This window comes from Geotrypetes seraphini, chromosome 5 (assembly GCF_902459505.1).
Source record: "Geotrypetes seraphini chromosome 5, aGeoSer1.1, whole genome shotgun sequence".
In the NCBI taxonomy this organism is placed as follows: domain Eukaryota; kingdom Metazoa; phylum Chordata; class Amphibia; order Gymnophiona; family Dermophiidae; genus Geotrypetes; species Geotrypetes seraphini.
Genome location: NC_047088.1, coordinates 245,678,163 through 245,696,328, shown reverse-complemented (window position 1 = coordinate 245,696,328; position 18,166 = coordinate 245,678,163). Strand labels below are relative to the sequence as shown.

General features: G+C 41.7%; 1 protein-coding gene across 6 annotated transcripts in view; it reads right to left on the bottom strand.

Moving 5' to 3' along the window:
- Positions 1 to 366: 366 nt before the first annotated feature.
- SLC12A8 (solute carrier family 12 member 8) overlaps positions 367 to 18,166 on the bottom strand; it is a 115,867-nt gene continuing 98,067 nt past the window's right edge. For 3 of the 6 annotated variants that reach the window (XM_033946022.1, XM_033946021.1, XM_033946024.1), the window contains exons 12-15: positions 10,464 to 10,561; positions 8,969 to 9,086; positions 2,920 to 2,980; positions 369 to 1,226 (exon numbers count right to left, since the gene is read on the bottom strand). In XM_033946022.1, coding sequence (XP_033801913.1) covers positions 1,061 to 1,226; positions 2,920 to 2,980; positions 8,969 to 9,086; positions 10,464 to 10,561 — 443 coding nt within the window. In that variant the 3' untranslated portion in view covers positions 369 to 1,060. Of the gene's footprint in view, positions 1,227 to 2,919; positions 2,981 to 8,968; positions 9,087 to 10,463; positions 10,562 to 18,166 lie in introns of all 6 variants that reach the window. The other 3 variants (XM_033946026.1, XM_033946025.1, XM_033946027.1) reach the window with 3 other exon arrangements.

Here is an 18,166-nt window from a genome sequence, read left to right as displayed (position 1 = left end):
TGTATACGCGGAAATGGAAGTAGGAGGGACCCAGCAAAGAGGAAGGCCCGACGCCAGCAAGATCAACGAGTTCTGAATGCTATGCTGCCAACCGTGTAGTGACAAAGAGAGAGAGAGAGGGAGATAAATACTGCACCTGATTGGGGAACAGGGAAGGGAGAAGAGAGGAAAAAGAGATGCCAGACCATGGGGAGGGAAGGGAAAGAGATTGAGATGCCAGACCATCAGGAAGGAAGGGATGAAGGGAAAGGAAGGAAAGGAGATGCCAGAGCATGGAGGGAGAGTGGGGAGATGGAAGGAGAAGAGAGATCCCAGGACATGGGGGAAGGGAAGCAGATGGGGTGAGTTGGGGAGGGAAGGAAATGAGAAGACAGAGATGCCAGAACATAGGGGAGGGATAGGAGACAGAGAAAAATGGAAGGGACAGAGAAAGATGGCGGATGCTGGATGGAATAGAGAATGAAGAGAAGATGAGGGAAACAGAAACGACAACAGATAGAAAAATGATTTTTTTTTGTTTTGAATAAAGTAGTATTTTAGTTGTACTGATAAACAATTACAAATAGAAAATGGAAATAAGTTAATCTTTATATTGGACTAATTTTAATACATTTTTTACTAACTGTTGGAGACCAAAATTCCCTTCCTCAGGCAGTGGCATACCACTGTTACTAAAATATTTTACTAAATATTTTAGTATGGGGGTTACTAAAAATATTTTTTTTAATGTAAGGAGGGTTAAAAATTGATCAGCCTCAGGTGTCATATACCTAGGTACGCCACTGCTTTTAAATAAAAATTTTCATTGCACATTTCCAGCAAAATGTTAATTACTGTTACTTCTCAGTACAACACTACACCATCAGAGTACAACAAAAAATGTAGAGTTTGACATAGCCCTTCATATGTAGGAAACTTCATATGTTCTCCAACTCAGCATAAGTACACATGCTAACGTTTGGGGGGGGGAAAAAAAAAGAAAAAGTTCAACAAAACAGTTTTTCATGGATGTGCAAGGTGTCTCACTGAACCAAGCACTTCAGCAGTGCGGCAGCAATTGTCAGTGAAAGTGATTCACAAACTCCCCTCTGCTGATGACGGAGGAATGGTGGTGGCGATCCCGGGAGGCGAAGTCTGCATTCTCCTCAGTGAGCTGGGTGGTCTCCATGCCAACTGTTGCAAAGGATGGAGTCACAACAATCTGCTCCTCTGGGGGTGGCCTTCTCCTGAAAGTAGAGAAGGCAAAAGCCTTCAAATGCCCCATTCTCTTTCAACCCTCAACAGCTGCAGTTCTAATCACCTCAACAAGAGAGCCTGACCCCCCCCCCCCCCAGGAAAATAAGATCCACTGCTCCCTTTTGAACAAAGGGCACAGGAATTCACTGAAGTGCCACAGAAATTGACAAGTTTTGAAAACTTTTATATCATACTTTACATAACAATAGAGCAAATTCATTGCCTGACACTTATATAACACTTCTTTTGAAGCTGGAGCTGACACATTTCTTATAAGCCTTGTCAGCCAAAATATCATATATCCCAAAATTTAATAGCAGAGAAAAGGTCTCTCTCTCTCATGAGGTCATACTTGTATTATGAGATTTTAAAAAATGAGTACAGAAATGGAGGTTTCATGGCCTCTCTTTAAGAATGAAGCAGCAGTCGGCCAAGGAAGAGTATTTTCAGAACTGGAGAGAGGGCAACAAGCAGAATCTAATAAAATGGCTAAGAAGCAGGAATGAAAAGAAATACAGCGACGGTAACGAGTTTCAAAGAGATTGTGAAATAGGAAATGATGAGAGCACACGGTGTGAAGACATGGGCTTGAAGAGAGATGTCAAGAGCTGCAACAAAACTATTCAGGGAGCTGGGCAAAGTGAAATCAACAGGCATGGAGGAGAGCAGATGGAAGACGGGGAATGTAGCCAGGTGGTGAACATGGCACACCTTTCATTCCGGTTGGGTTTAAGAAAGGAAATTCGGAGTAGAGAATGACACGGGGAAAAAAATCTGTCCCCGTCACCGCCCCGTCCCACCATCCTCTGCACCGCCCCGTCACCGCCGTTCCCTTCACTGCCCCGTCACCGACCCCTTTCACCGCCCCGTCACCGCCACTGCCATCCCATTCACCGCCCCGTCACCATCACCGCAGCATGCATAAAAGCCTCAAACAGGTATGATTTTATATACTTATCTTTATTAACGTATTCCCATGGGTTACATACTGAACATGTGCTGGATTCCTCCATTCTTGCAGCACATGTTCAGGAATAGGATTCAGTAACCCATGGGAATGGACACAGCACACTACTACACTAGTACTCAGATTAAAAAAAAAAAAGAACCAGCTCCCAGCTCAGCCAGACTCCCGTCTCCAACTGGTCAAAGAATCCCACTCAGATTAAAAAAAAAAAACGAACCAGTTCCCAGCTCAGCCAGACTCCCGTCTGTACTGTATGGCAGTAGCGATTGGTCCCCTTCTTGAGCAGGAAAGAACTGACAAATGAGGAGCCAGAATATTGAAGGGGGCGGAGTCAGGCAACGTGCAAGTTGGGTGGAGAGAGACGAGTTGGAGGAGACCACATGGCCGACAAGCATGGCCGCCAGAAAAAAATCAGACACCTGTCCTGAAGTGAACCGAACACACGGTGAAGACCCGGTAAATCGCGGTATGTAGAAGGGGATACATTTGCCTGCGGGGACAAATCTTTTCACCGTTTTTGCGGGCGGTGAAAACTTTTGTCCCTGTGTCTGCAGCGATTTGGCTATGGAGTCTCCATAGCCCGCAGCCAAACCGCAGCCATGCCGCGGTTCCCCGCGGGGATTGCTCCCCGTGTCATTCTCTAATTCGGAGTCACTGATACTGGGTAGAGGCGGTCAGAAGACCGAGTTCATATGCTGAATATGCTTACAACCCACCTGAAAACCTTCAGCATGGATAACCGAAGCCATTTGAAGAAACTGAAATGTGCAGCTGCACCTGTTTGGGAATTAAAGAACGGAAACATGAAGTTTAACCAGAGTATAACAGCTTTCAGTGAGTATATCAGAATGTGTCTTGCTGTCTACCCTTTAACCAGTAGAGGAGACCTCTAGCATCTGCCTCTTCCTCCTACCATTAATCAGACTGACAGTCCCTTTAATAATGTTCTAACACGCCCCCCTTACCCCCCAAAAAAAAACAAAAACAAAAAACCTTCCAAGAAGTTTCAGAACCCACCAGGAGCCTCAGATGGACTTGCAACCCTGTCCCTTTTAAGTAGAGAGTTGCAAAGGAGTGAGGTTAATGGGAATCCCAGGTCCCCTCCAGGTCCATGGGAATCCTGTGGGGTTCCCGCAGAAATGTAGTGCCATGCCAGCCTACCTATCCTTTCTTTGTGCTGCAGCCACCATCTCCTCACTGATCAGGGGCTGGAATAGGGAGGTTACACTGACCAATCACCAGGCACATGTGTGTGATGACTAGTGATTGGCGAGTGCGACCTCCAACCCTGCCCTGTGATGCTGTTACTTCTTTTTTTATGGGTACGGGTGGGGATGGAGAAGATTCCAGTGGGGAGAGGTTAGGTTCCAACAGGGTTGGGTGAAATTTCTATTCCTGTTCAATGCTCTACTTCTAACCTGTACTCTCCAACGTATATTTGTTTACATTTTTAAAAGACCTCGGAGGCTACCTTCAGCAGACTAAAATGTCTAAACTTCTAAGCTGAGCGGGAGTCCTCCAGTGGGGGGTTGGGGGGAAGTGGTGCTGTTTCAGTGTCACGTTTTCAATAGTAAAGGGCAAGCTCTGTGGGGCTCAAGGGAACCTGCTTGTCCTTAGTGATTGAAAACACAATATTGAAGCACTCTCCCCCCCAACTGGCAGCAGTAATGTAATGTAATGTAATGTAATTTATTTCTTATATACCGCTACATCCGTTAGGTTCTAAGCAGTGTATTTGGAGGACCCCCACCCAGCTAAGAGGAAACAGTATTAATAAATTCTAGAACTGATGAAGCCTCAGGCGTTGCAGATTGCAAGAGGCAAAAACACTAGAGCTTCCAGCACATTCCTAGAGATCCTGTGGGCATGTCATAGAATAGCTCTCAAGCAAACGAGGTTCTTCCTTGATGAAGTGAGAAGAACAGGCGGCCAAAGAAATGCCTGGAATAAAACTCTGTTCAAAAAATACAGCTATATCTAAAAAATCAAAATGAAAAATAATTATGGTGCAAAAGTGAGAATCCTCAGTTTTCACAACTTACGCCAGGTAACCTGATAGGCAAAGTTGTCATATAGTATACCCAAAAAGGGTTCTTTTGTGAAACATCCCTGGACTTACTCTCATCGTGCCAATCATAATGAAAATTGTAATGTGCAATAATGTACCTTTCATTCTCCCCTTTCATGTTGCAGATCGCTGGATTGGCATCTTCCCGGGTCATCGTAAGCAGTGCTATAATTCCCAAGGGGGGTCTTTCCTCCGAAACGGAGTCCGTTGAATGCATACAAGCACGTGGAATATTTAGCATGGTTTTAGTCTTCATGCTATGCCGATAAGTACTGGGTTAGATTTCTGGTCGTTTCCAGCTGATTTTTCCATAATTGATAGTACTTTTAAAGCCTTGAACATTGAACGCTGAACTGTGTTGAGCAGCAGCGGCCAAAATTATTTTGGTTTTTTGCACATTATGGCACATTACAATTTTAATTATGATTGGCAAGTTCTGCGCACAAAATCAATCGTATACAACTTCTAGGGGGCGTGAACATGGGAGGCACACGGGCAGGCCAGAGGCGTGCTCAGGATAAACATGTGCAGGTTAGAGAATACTATCACTTACGTGCATAACTCACATTTTTAAGGTGTGCACTTACTCCAGTCCAACGGCATAGCGAGGGAGGAGGTGCCCGGGGCAGTAGAGTTTGTCACCACAGCACCATGTGCCTCCCGCACTCTCCCCCGCCGCACACCTCTTCATATCTTCAATGGCAGTGAGCAACATCCTGCTGTTCATCCCTGCCTCAGCTCTCCCTCTGACATCACATCCTGGTCCCATGACCAGGAAGTGACATCAGAAGGAGAGCTGAGGCTGCCATTAAGTTGGCTAAGTGCTTGCCAGCACTGAGTTGGCGCATGTGCTCGCACCTACAGTTACACGTGTAAATGGCCACTTATGCTAAATTCTATAATAGCAATTACCTACATAATTGCCTTTATAAAATCTGTGCTAAGTGTGTTCTATTAAAGCGCCCATTAATTTACCCCCCTAGTGGCTAAAAGTGTGTACAGACTGGGTTTCAAGGACTGCAACCACAATGGCCCGGCTACAGAAAGTTATATATTTTTTAAAAAGGAAACATTCTGGGTAGTTGCAAGTGAAGACCTGGGGTTCCAGAGCCAGACAGAAACCAAGTTTCAACTAGGCCAGAAACCCACACAAGCAGGAAGACAGCGCCAGGCCATCCACAGAAAACCAGAAGAATTCTCAATTTCCATAAATGAACCAGAACTTTAAGGACGGAAATGACATTTTTAGAAAACTGCCTCATTAGATATTCCGAGAGACAGGGGCTGCAATAGCATGTATGCTTTTCTATTTTCAAAAGTACTCTCTCTCATAAAGCAGGTTCAAGTAAATATGAACGCTTTATTTCTTAGGCAATTTTACCCTTCCGCAGGTCATTGAAGGCTTATTTTTCCAGAAAGCTTTTGGAAATGGAGAACATAAGAACTGCCATCTCCGAATCAGACCTTCGGTCCATTAAGTCTGGCGATCCGCACACGCGGAGGCCCAGCCAGATGTACACCTAGCGTAATTTTAGTCACCCATATCCCTCTATGCCTCTCGTAAGGAGATGTGCATCTAGTTTGCTTTTAAATCCTAGAACGGTGGATTCCGCAATAACCTCCTCCGGGAGAGCATTCCAGGTGTCCATCACTCGTTGCGTGAAGCAGAACTTCCTGATATTTGTCCTGGACTTGTCCCCCCCTTAGCTTCAGTCCATGTCCTCTTGTCCATGTCACATTGGACATTGTAAATAATTTTTTTCCCTGCTCTATTTTGTCGATTACTTTCAGTATTTTGAAAGTCTCGATCATATCCCCTCGCAGTCTCCTTTTCTCAAGGGAGTCTCTTAAGTCATTCCTCGTATTCCAAGTTCTCCATACCTTTTATTAGCTTCGCTGCTCGTCTCTGCACCCTCCTCATCAGTTTTATATCCTTCTTTAGGTTGGGAGACCAATGTTGGACACAGTATTCCAAGTGTGGTCTGACCATTGACCTATAATGCGGCATTATAACTTTCTCCGATCTACTCGCAATTCCTTTCTTTATCATACCTAACATTCTATTTGCTTTCTTTGCCGCTGCCGCGCATTGTGCCGACGGTTTCAGGGTCCTATATAATTTTAGCATTTGGGGTGGTTTTTTTATTTTTTTATAAAGAAATTGTGTTGTTTTATGTTTGTGTATCGATCTGTGCATGTACTTTTGTAACCTTCATAGATTTTGGGGGATATGCGGGATAAAAGTGTTTTCAAACAAATAAATAAGGGGTCCTTTTATTAAGGCGCGCTAACTGATTTAGCGTGCGCTAAAGATTAGCATGCCTAAATATATAATAGAATGGATGCCTTAGCATTTAGTGCGAGCTAATCTTTAGCATGCGCTAAACCTGTTATTGCGCCTTAATAAAAGAATCCCTAAATAAAGTAAAGGTATATTTATTTGGATTTATTAACCATCTTTATGAAGAGATTCACCCAAGCTGGTGTACAGCAGGAAAAGTTTAACATAAAACTTACAGTTTTGTTAACAACATAACAACAGTAGAATGAGCAAACATACATAGAGATACAATTGACGGGGTAAACTTGAAGACAGCAAATTGGAACCTAGTAATAGGACCAACATGAAACAATGTCAGAAATCTGCATATTTAACAGAACCGTAGAACAATCATATCACAGAAATACTATTTTAAATAAGAATGGGTTATTGGAAGAATAATTGCATTTTATTATTGATTAACTAAAGGGGTGGGGGAAAATATTACTTTCAATTATTTGTAAGCTCAAAGTGCTTTTCTTGATTTGTTAGATGTTCAGATTCATATGTAATGCACTGTTACTACTTGAAAATCAATAAAGATTTATTTAAAAAAAACAACAAAAAAAACTTCTCTCTTCCCCCTCTCCCCCAACCCAACAAAATATTTGATGTTCTTCCCAGCACCCCTTTGAGATCAAGCACAAAGGATTTAGAGGATTTTCAAAGCTCTTGGAATAAGCAACGCATGCTCAATATGGAAACTGAATAAAGAGAATGTGCAGGGCAAAAAAAAAAAAAAGTCTTCCTGTCACAGCAGGTGAGGAGCCCTCGCTAAGCATTCCTCTCTCCAAGTGCTTTGATTCCACTCTTGAAAATGGCTCATGTTTTTCAACTTTAGCAATGGAGGGTTATTAGATGCTTACTGTAATTCCAATTTTTGCCTCGCTCTCATGGGAGCTGTTCACCCTCATTGAGTATAATTATTGCAGCGTTTTTAGACACGTCTCTTGCCGATGGGTTGTGCTGTGCGGTTCCATTAATAGTAACTTTCTGAAATGCTCTTGTTTTGCTTCCTGGGAGATGGGGGTCTGGATTAGAATGACTGAAGGGGAGATGATAGTGTCAATGGAGTTTACAACAAAGAGAGGAAAGCACCCAGGGATCGGTGCTGGGGCAATTATGCTGATTAATTCTGTGAAGGGCTCAAAGAAATCGTTTGCTTTGTGGATGATAGTAAACTAGAGCTCTGTGAAGCACAGCCAGTCATGTTTTCAGGATATCTACCATGAATATGCATGAACAGTGGCATAGTAAGGGGAAGGGGCGGACCGCATGGTGTGGGGGTGGCGGAGAGGTGCTGGGTGGGGATGCTAGTACCTCTCTCACCACGCCACGCCACGCCACGCTCACATGCTCCCTTCCCCGCAGCCCCGTACCTCTTTAAAATCTTTGCCAGCATCAGCAAACTACTCTATCCTGTTGCACGCGCATGCCTGGCTCCCTCTGAAATCACTTCCGGGTCGCAGGGACAGAAAGTGACATCATAGGGAAAGCAAGTGCGAGCAGCAGGCAGAGAAGCTGCTCACGCTGGTGGGGATTTAGAGGTGGTGGGAAGGGACGGCACGAGTGTTACAGTTATGGTCAGTTTATTTGATATATCGCATTTTCTTTAACTATGTTATCAAATCAAGGCAGTTAACAAAATTAAAATAAAAACTAAAACAGACAGGGGAAAAGACCAAAACTATAGACTAAATGGGACTAAAGGATATTCAGGGAAGGGATAAGTTACAATATTTGTGAGGGAAAGGAAAAGAAAAACAAAGGGTTAAAAGGGTAAAAATTTGTTTTTGTTTTGTTTGTTCTGGAATAGGATTCCGTCTATCTTTTTTAGCCAATTTCAAATATACAAATGTCCACATTATAAATGCACAAAGGCCAGATTGTCTGACATCCAAGCAGCTAGCATGTGGCATCCAACTACCTTGTCATCAGCTGATCCCAGCATGGGAATCCCCATCAGCTTCCCAGTCAGCTGATGGGGATATCCTCTGTCAGGATCAGCTGAACTGTCAGGGAGAATCCTCACCCCCCACCCCCCCTCAGACCCACTGATCCCACCCTTCATACATCCTCCAAGCCCTACACCCCTCCTCCCAAAATTTCCTGACACTCCCCGACATCCCCCCACATCCCCATAGGATGGAGCCCATTACCCCACATCCCGGCAGGAGGGGAGCCCATTACCTCCTGCTGACAGATACGGGGAAGGGGTGTATAGGCATGGTGGGAGGGGGGCGAGGGAGGGGCACCACTGCCCCAACCGTCGCTCACCCTTGCTATGCCACTGCTAAGAGCTTCTCCTGATCTGTAAACAGGCAGTGATGGAGAAGAGTAACGATTCCTTTATGATAAATAAAAACTTTCCACCTACCTGGGTTTAGACCTGGATTCACTCGGCCGATGTAGAAATACAGAATTATTGCTATGCCAATATTTACAAGGGTGTAAATCCACTGAATCACAAACATGATCACAAAGGAGCAGAACGCCTGTGGAAAATGCAAAATAAAATCACTGCAATTTATAAACAGAATTCTCAGACATAACCTTTATATGGTACTCAGTTACCGTTACAATTAAATCATTTATATTCTGCTATTGCCAGCAATTAGTTCTTAGTGGATAATATACGAAGAAGCTAGATTAATTGATCTAGCATACACATATAATGGAATCAATTTAGGCACAGAAAGACATTATCTCATTATTAACTAATGAGAGAAAATTTCTGGAACAAAACAGTTTTAAGCGCTTTTTTAAAGCCATTAAAGATGGTTATAGATCATATTTGAGTTAGCAATGTTGATCAAATAAAAGCAGCCTTATAAGAGAAAAAAGTGGTAAATAACACTGTACAACAGAGGTTTTGGGGCTTGAATTGTAGTGGGTGTTCTATAGTGATTTGGGGGTCGCTGAATTCAAAACTCACCTTAATTTTTTGGTATAACTCTCTGTTTTTTGGCAAAAGAACATTATAATACAAAAATTACCATTTTCGCTATATTTTCTAATGCTTGGAGTAACTGTTATAACAATCTCTGAAATATTATTAGTGATGAGCACGGGGAAAAGGTTCACCAGGACATTGCTACAATGGAGAAACGATATCAGGGCAGATGGAATTCATCAATGCTGGCTGACTATTGTTGGACATTAATTAGAAATGCTCCTAATCTCAATTATAAACGCACTTCAACAGCAAAACGATTCTAGAAAATGATATTTATAGGAACTCTTAAATCGTTGCAATGCGTTACATTATGACTTCTCATGCTATTGCTCAAAAACTATATGTGACAGGAGAAAACGGAGGCTATTTTCATACACAGGAGGTCAAATTCTATAAAGTAAACCTCATTTTCTTCTTGCCCCAGAAAAAAAGTTAAAATTTGTCACGCAGTGTAATCTTTTAGATATAATTCCCTTTGAATTGGGAGAACTGCAGTATCAATGTATTGCGTAGACCAGGGGTGTCAAAGTCCTTCCTCGAGGGCCACAATCCAGTCAGGTTTTCAGGATTTCCCCAATGAATATGCATGAGATCTATTAGCATACAATGAAAGCATTCATTGGGGAAATCCTGAAAACTGACTGGATTGCGGCCCTCGAGGAAGGACTTTGACACCTCTGGCGTAGACTGCAATGTTGACTAACCAATGGCCTACAAATTAGATTATTCATGTACTGTGGAATTAATCCATACAGTATTTTAAACCAGTGTTCTTCAACCTTTTGACACCTATGGACTGGTGGAAATAAAATAATTATGTGCCAAAATTCTTGCAAAAAAAGAAAAAAAAATGCTATTTGTATGTTCGCATTCTGAAAGAAGTTTCAATAAGACAATATGAGAGAGCGCTACCCACACCGAGAAAGGAAACCCAGTGGTTACAGAGCTTGGAATAAAATGAAGTTGGCATCCTTTGAATCTCCAGCTCCTGTGGTTTTTGTTTCACATTTAAATCTGTAGGAAGAAAAAAACCAGAAAAAACACTTTTAGGAATACAAAGTGAACATCCCCTCTCTCTTTGTTAACAGAGAACTTTTTAGTTTAACAACTTTTATGCCTTCATCACTTCTCCAGCTCCTGTTAATAAAACAGATTCATCAGTTCCAGCACTGAACCCCTACCTGCTAGAGAACAGAAAGGAGCCCCCTACCAAAATGTCTTCCTTCCTACCTCCCAAATGGAAAAGCAAGCTCTTTAAATACCACAAAAGAAAAAAGAAAAATCCACTGAAAATTTAGCCAAGGAGTGGAGGGAAATGTAAACCAATCAAGAAATATGCATATTTACTTTTTTTTTTTTACATTGTTTATTGTATTTTTGTTTGATTGTTAGTTGCTTTGGTTTTCCTCATTACTGTGAAGAAATTTAAACTGCCAGAGCTTGTCTGGGTAACTCCAAAAGTGAGGTGAACAAACCCATTCGATGTCAGTCTCAGTATTTCGGTAGGAGTGTACCGTGCTGTACAATTACTCGGATGTGTTTTGGTTTAAAATGAAAACTGAATTGTTTTGCATATTTCTTATTTTGTTTCATGAACAAAAAGAAGAAAAATTAACAGAATGTTTCCAGTACTCTTAGGGTTAACAAGGGGGGGGGGGGGTGAGTGTGTTATGCTTGGAGAATGTGTGTTGGGTTTTCCTTCTTTTTTTTTTTTCTATTTCCCTTTTAGAATTAGGGACTTTGTAGGGGGGCTTATTTGCTTCATTGTGTTGTGTCTAATGTACAACTGGCCGAGTGGCTGGCCATGACACACCCGGTACCTTATGATGGGAGCTACTTTGTAGATGGATTGCTTACCTTTTCTTATGTACGTGTTCTGTTGCTCTGCTCTGGCTTGTTGCCACATTGTTGTTCTTGGTTGTGTTATGTTTGTTTTGGTCAGTTTCATTCTAGTGTATGCTAACCCCAAATAAAGCAAATTATTGTGAAACAAAATTGCACCTCAAAACTTTTTTCTATGGCCAGTTTTCAGATGAAAGGGCTTTTCGTACCTCAGCAGGAAGATGCAAAGTCCACAGGTACTGTTGACTGTGCATTTTACACTGTTCTCAAAAACAATTGTCCCCAAGATGCTATGGGACAACTTTCAAATAGCTTACACAGTTCCAAACTAAGGGGCCCTTTTTTTTTTTTTTTTTTACTAAGATGCACTAAGAAAGGGGCTTAGCAAGGTTTTAACACGGTACTTTCCTGTGCACTAAGCCCATTTCTAGCACAGAATACTGTGTACAATTCTGGAGACCAAACCTTCAAAAAGATATAAATAGTATGGAGTCAGTCCAGAGAACTGCTACAAAATTGATCAGTGGTCTTTGTCATACCTTGTATGAGAACAGACTTAGAGACCTTAATATGTATACTCTGGAAGAAAGACAAGAGAGAGGGGATAGGGGACAGTGTGGCGCAGTGGTTAAAGCTACAGCCTCAGCACCCTGAGGTTGTGGGTTCAAACCCACGCTCCTCCTTGTGACCCTGGGCAAGTCACTTAATGCCCCCCGTTGCCCCAGGTACATTAGATAGATTGTGACCCACTGGGACAGTAAAACCTGCTCTTAGATTCCCAAATCTTGGCTGTACAGGGCACAAAACCTTCAAAACAAAAACCCTACTCTTCAAAAAATACATAAAACCAATATAACATAACCAGACATACCCCAAACTCCTCCTGCTACACTATCTACTTCTTAGCAAATTAGAAAATGTTCAAACTATTCCTTAAGAACTTCTTATTACCTTAACAATATGTACTTCTTAATATCATAACAATTCTTATGTAATCCGCCTTGAGCTGCAAGGTAAAGGCGGAATAGAAATTACTAATGTAATGTAATGTAACAGGAGCCCCAAAACAGAGAATGACACAGGAACAAATTTGTCCCTATCCCCATAGGATCATCCCCACAAATTCTGTCCCTGCCCCATTCCTACAAGCTCCGTCCTCATCTACACAAGCCTCAAACACTTTAGAATCATAAGTAGCAACATTCTAGAGCTCAGATTGTGATGTCATAATGCCTCAGCTCCGTCCTCATCTGCACAAGCCTCAAACACTTTAGAATCATAAGTAGCAACATTCTAGAGCTCAGATTGTGATGTCATAATGCCTCAGCTCCGTCCTCATCTGCACAAGCCTCAAACACTTTAGAATCATAAGTAGCAACATTCTAGAGCTCAGATTGTGATGTCATAATGCCTCAGCTCCCTCCTCATCTACACAAGCCTCAAACACTTTCAAATTATAAGTAGCAACATTCTAGAGCTCAGATTGTGATGTCATAATGCCTCAGCTCCGCCCTCATCTGCACAAGCCTCAAACACTTTCAAATTATAAGTAGCAACATTCTAGAGCTCAGATTGTGATGTCATAATGCCTCAGCTCCGTCCTCATCTGCACAAGCCTCAAACACTTTAGAATCATAAGTAGCAACATTCTAGAGCTCAGATTGTGATGTCATAATGCCTCAGCTCCGCCCTCATCTGCACAAGCCTCAAACACTTTCAAATTATAAGTAGCAACATTCTAGAGCTCAGATTGTGATGTCATAATGCCTCAGCTCCGTCCTCATCTGCACAAGCCTCAAACACTTTCAAATTATAAGTAGCAACATTCTAGAGCTCAGATTGTGATGTCATAATGCCTCAGCTCCGTCCTCATCTGCACAAGCCTCAAACACTTTCAAATTATAAGTAGCAACATTCTAGAGCTCAGATTGTGATGTCATAATGCCTCAGCTCCGTCCTCATCTGCACAAGCCTCAAACACTTTAGAATCATAAGTAGCAACATTCTAGACCTAATTCCACCAATGCCTAAGCTCCGTCCTTATCTGCACAAGCCTTGAACTCTTTAAAATCATAAGTGTTCGAGGCTTGTACAGATGAGAACTGAGCTTGCAGGAATGGGGCAGGGATAGAACTTGTGGAGATAGGATGGGAATGGAGATAGAACCCGTGAGAAAGGGGACAAATTTGTCCCAGAGTCTCCAAAACTCTAGAGCTCTTGGGATGCATTTCCAGCTTGGAAAGGCCCTGCGTGCTAATGGCAGTTGCTGAGCACAAATTCTAGCACAGCATCTGAGCGTCAACACGCACGAATATTAGCGCAAATCCAAAGGTGCGCCTAAATAGGCATGGCCTTTATGCCAAGCCTAAATGTTTCCACACAAAGAGGGAAATTCTCTAACCAGTGCCTAAACTTAGGTGTCAGTAGAATCGGGCAGCACTACCATCTAGTCTGCACATCTGCAGCATCCACTATCTCCTCCTCTCCCTATTGGCTAAGGCTCTTTACACCTGCATTGTGATGTCATAGAACTTTATGGTTATAGAAACATAGTGAAACCAAAACACAAGCAGAATATCAAAAAAAATAAAGTATAGCCACCAATAGATATTATTTAATTATACCCCTTCCCAGAGATTTAGATAGAGCAGGTATTGAAAAATACGGAGAAAAGACCTCAGTGTTTCCTGAGCACAAACTCCAGAAACTACTATGACAAGTGCAAGGTTGTCATAAGTAACACATCCTCGGTCTAAGAAAAACTCTGTTAAAGTTCAATATAAATTCAGATCATAAACTTCATAATGTTCAAAATCTTCCAAAATAGTTTAAATAAAGTAAAAAAAAAAAACCCTGCACTTATCTTGTATATCTTCTGGTGTAGGCAAGATCACCGCAGTGCAGTGAAAAAGCTCCCGGTGCTGATTTCTTTCAGTGTACCATTGCACTGGGAGTAATCTTAGTATTCCCCGACAGGCCCTGTTTCACGGTCAAGCTGCATCAGGGGAATTTCTAAGAACAAAAAACATGCACTATCAGTTCTATAATTGAAAACCTGTTCATATCTAAGATAAGTGCGGGTTATTTATTTATTTTTTTACTTTATTTAAACTATTTTGAAAGATTTTGAACATTGTGAAGTTTATGATCTGAATATATATTGAACTTTAACAGAGTTTTTCTTAGACTGAGGATGTGTTACCTATGACAACCTTGCACTTGTCATAGTATAATTAAAGAATATCTATTGGTGGCTATAGTATAGAAACATAGTAACATGATGGCAGATAAAGGCCAAATGGCCCATCCACATTAACCATTATCTCTTCCTCTCTCTAAGAGATCCCACGTGCCTATCCCAAGCTTTCTTGAATTCAGACGCAGTCTCTGTCTCCACCACCTCTTCCGGGAGACTGTTCCACGCATCTACCACCCTTTCTGTAAAAAAGTATTTCCTTAGAATACTCATGAGCTTATCGCCTCTTAAACTTCATCCTATACCCATTCATGCCTATTGTTGGTGCCATATGTGTAGTGATTAAAGGGCGATCAGAATAATATGTATGTATGCAACATGTAAACCACATAGTTTTATGCGGTATATAAATTGTTAACTAAATAAATAAATAAAATACCCTCACATTCCAGAGCTTCCTTTCAAGTGAAAGAGACTCGACTCGTGCGTATTTACGCCATGTAGGTATTTAAACGTCTCTTTCATACCTCCCTGCTCCCGCCTTTCCTCCAAAGTATTGTAGGGGTGTTTCCTTATTTGCACCTGAAGGTTAGGCCTCTATGACATCATCAAGCCTGAACCATCATTTAAGCCTGATCCATTGTCTACAAGAAATCATTCCAGCCTGAACTTGCAAGAAGAGAAAGAAGAACACATCTTTGCTGTTTCTGCCTGATGCATTCTGGGTATGTACCAGGATGGTATTCTAGTCAAGGACATCCATCTATGCCTTCATGCTTAGACTGTGTGAATCTTGGGGGAGTTATACTCCTATGTTGTACTTATCTTTTGAAAGGCACCTGTGTCTCCTAGCCTGTATGAGACTTTTTACAGAAAGGCTATTCATCTAAGTTCTGTTTCTGGATTGGTCTGAAGATGTCATCTGACGAGATCCACGTGAAAAGGTGCTAATTATAATTTAGTCTGTGTTTAGGTGTGTGTGAACTCACATCTCATCACAGGTGTTCTGCATGCACCTCTCTTTTATAATAATTAAGACCTGAACAGTTACCTCGTGTGACTCTCTGCCTGAGAGAGAGTGAATCGGACCTTAAACAGATCTGAATTCCATCACCTCAAGGAAACCTTTGCTGTCAACCTAAATTACAGCTTTAACAGTGGTTGACGAACACTTGTTCCTGTAACCGAAGGATTTCTATATCTGCTAAGCTGAGGATCAATGTCTTCCATTTCACCTGATTTTGTGCCAAGGCCTAATTGGATGGTGAAAATAAAGAATTCTATTATCTTTAAGCTGGGGTTAGATAAGTGAATACTATTGTGATATAGGATAAGGCTCGTAAAGCTACTTGTAGTGATAACTGTAATAGACTGCTGCTAATCAGGAATTGTTATTATAAGGATTTGTTTAGTGTGTGTAAGAATTAGTTTTACTTAGTTATCTAGCAAGTGTGTTGTGATAATTATGTACTGAGTTTCATATATGTAATCGGATATTTTGTGAACAATATTTAGATACTGCTGCTGGCTTGTGAATTATATTTTTCTATTTTCATAATAAAAGTATTTCTCATTAGCCTTGGTCTGGTCGTGTAAATAGGCAAGAAAGTTAAACCTGGATGAGATATTATGGTCTTCCCTAGAAACTAACAGGCACGTATTTGTTTATGTAACTGATTAGTAGACCGTAAATTTTTCTACAGTATACAGATTGAGATTTTTAAGCCTGTCCCCATACGCCCTATGATGAAGACCACATACCATTTTAGTAGCCTTCCTCTGGACCGACTCCATCCTTTCTATATCTTTGTGTAGGTGCGGTCTCCAGAATTCTATACAATATTCTAAATGAGGTCTTGCCAGAGTCTTACACAGGGGCATCAATACATCCTTTTTCCTACTGGCCAGACCTGCCGCAAGTTGCTGGGGAGGAGAAAAAGAGGTGCCAGTGCACTGCCTACAGGACGTGCCTCTCGTGGCGAGAAGCACATCCTATAGACAGTCAGCAGGCACCAGCGCCTCTCCTCTCTGAGTGTCTTCCCTTCCAGCACTTCCCCCCCCCAGATGCTCAGGGGTCATCTGGAGGGCTTTTCCGCACACTTCCAGATGCCTCAAGCTGCGGCCACTACGTTTATTGTGCTGCAAGACACTGCTGCAAGTTTGCAAGACACTGCACTAGGCTAATCCTCCAGTGTATGAGTATTTATTTATTTATTTTTTAATTTCTACACCGCCTAAGACCTAACTGGTTTACAAAGAAAACAAAAATCCAACTAAACAAGAAGGGATGTCCAATAAATCACAAATTCACAAAAACACCCCTCAAAAACCAGGGCTACGTCTCAGAATCTATGCAAAAAGGAGAAAAAGACCTCAGTGTCTAACAGGGGCTCCAAAAAAGCTTCCCAAATAGACAAGCCAGTCTCAGACAGAATTTTAAACTGGCAGACACATCCTTGGTCAAAAAACTCCTTTAAACTCTATTAATATTCAGAGTCACACATTTCTTTTAATGACTTTTGTTTAATTTTCAAATAATTTTTCATAAATAGTGTCATAAAGGTCACTTATCTGAATAGATAACTGTTTGGACGTAGTCGTGGGGTTAGAAAGCAGGAACAAAAAATGCTCCGTGGGAAGTCAGCTGAAGGCTAATTAAAGCATATCCAATGCAATACTTCCACAATCATCCAACAGGGCTCCCTGTTTCGCTATAATGCTTCGTCAGGGATTTTGCTGTAAAAAAAGAACAAATTAAGTCCACAATGTTTTCACAAAACAGAAAAAGAAAAAGAATGCTACTTAACCCACAGCGTCCATTCACCCGCTTCCACTCCTGTCACAAAATGGCCCCTCAGCGTTCTAAGCTAATATGCAAATCCACTCGTCATCACGCACACGTGGTGACATCATATTCCTTTCAATTCCACTCATGCACTGGAAATACAGTCAAAAAAACAAAAAATACACAAAAATATTTGCAAAAACATCAACAGAACCAAGGTTTCCAATCCACAATACTGTTCAAACCTATCGGAGCACAGGTTTGTAACCAAAAAATCCAACGCTGTTCTCTTTTAAGTAGTGATTGCTTGAAGTCACCCCCTCTAGCAGAAGGAGACACATGTTCAAGAACCCAGCACCGTAGATCTTCAAAGGAATGTTTAAACTCTACACAATGTTGCACCATCGGAGCTTCTGCCCGTTCTCGCAGCAGACAGGAACGGTGCTCTATAAGATGTATCTTCAACAGTCTAGATGTCTGTCCTACATACAACTTCTGACAAGGACATCTGATGACATATACAATTCCTCTGCTATTGCAATCTGTAGTATGATGTAAAATATACTGTTTTTGATCCACTGGGTTCACAAAAGATGAACACGTCTCCATTATACTACATACAGAGCAATGTCCACATTTGTCATGTAATCCCCCCACCTGCCTCTCCCCGCGCTCATTCTCCTCTATTGCCATTCTGCTAGTAGGGCAAAGCTCATCTTGAATACATTTATTTCGTGAGAAGGCAAACATCATTGAACATTCCCGAAAACAGGGATGTACTGCCAAACAGTTCCAG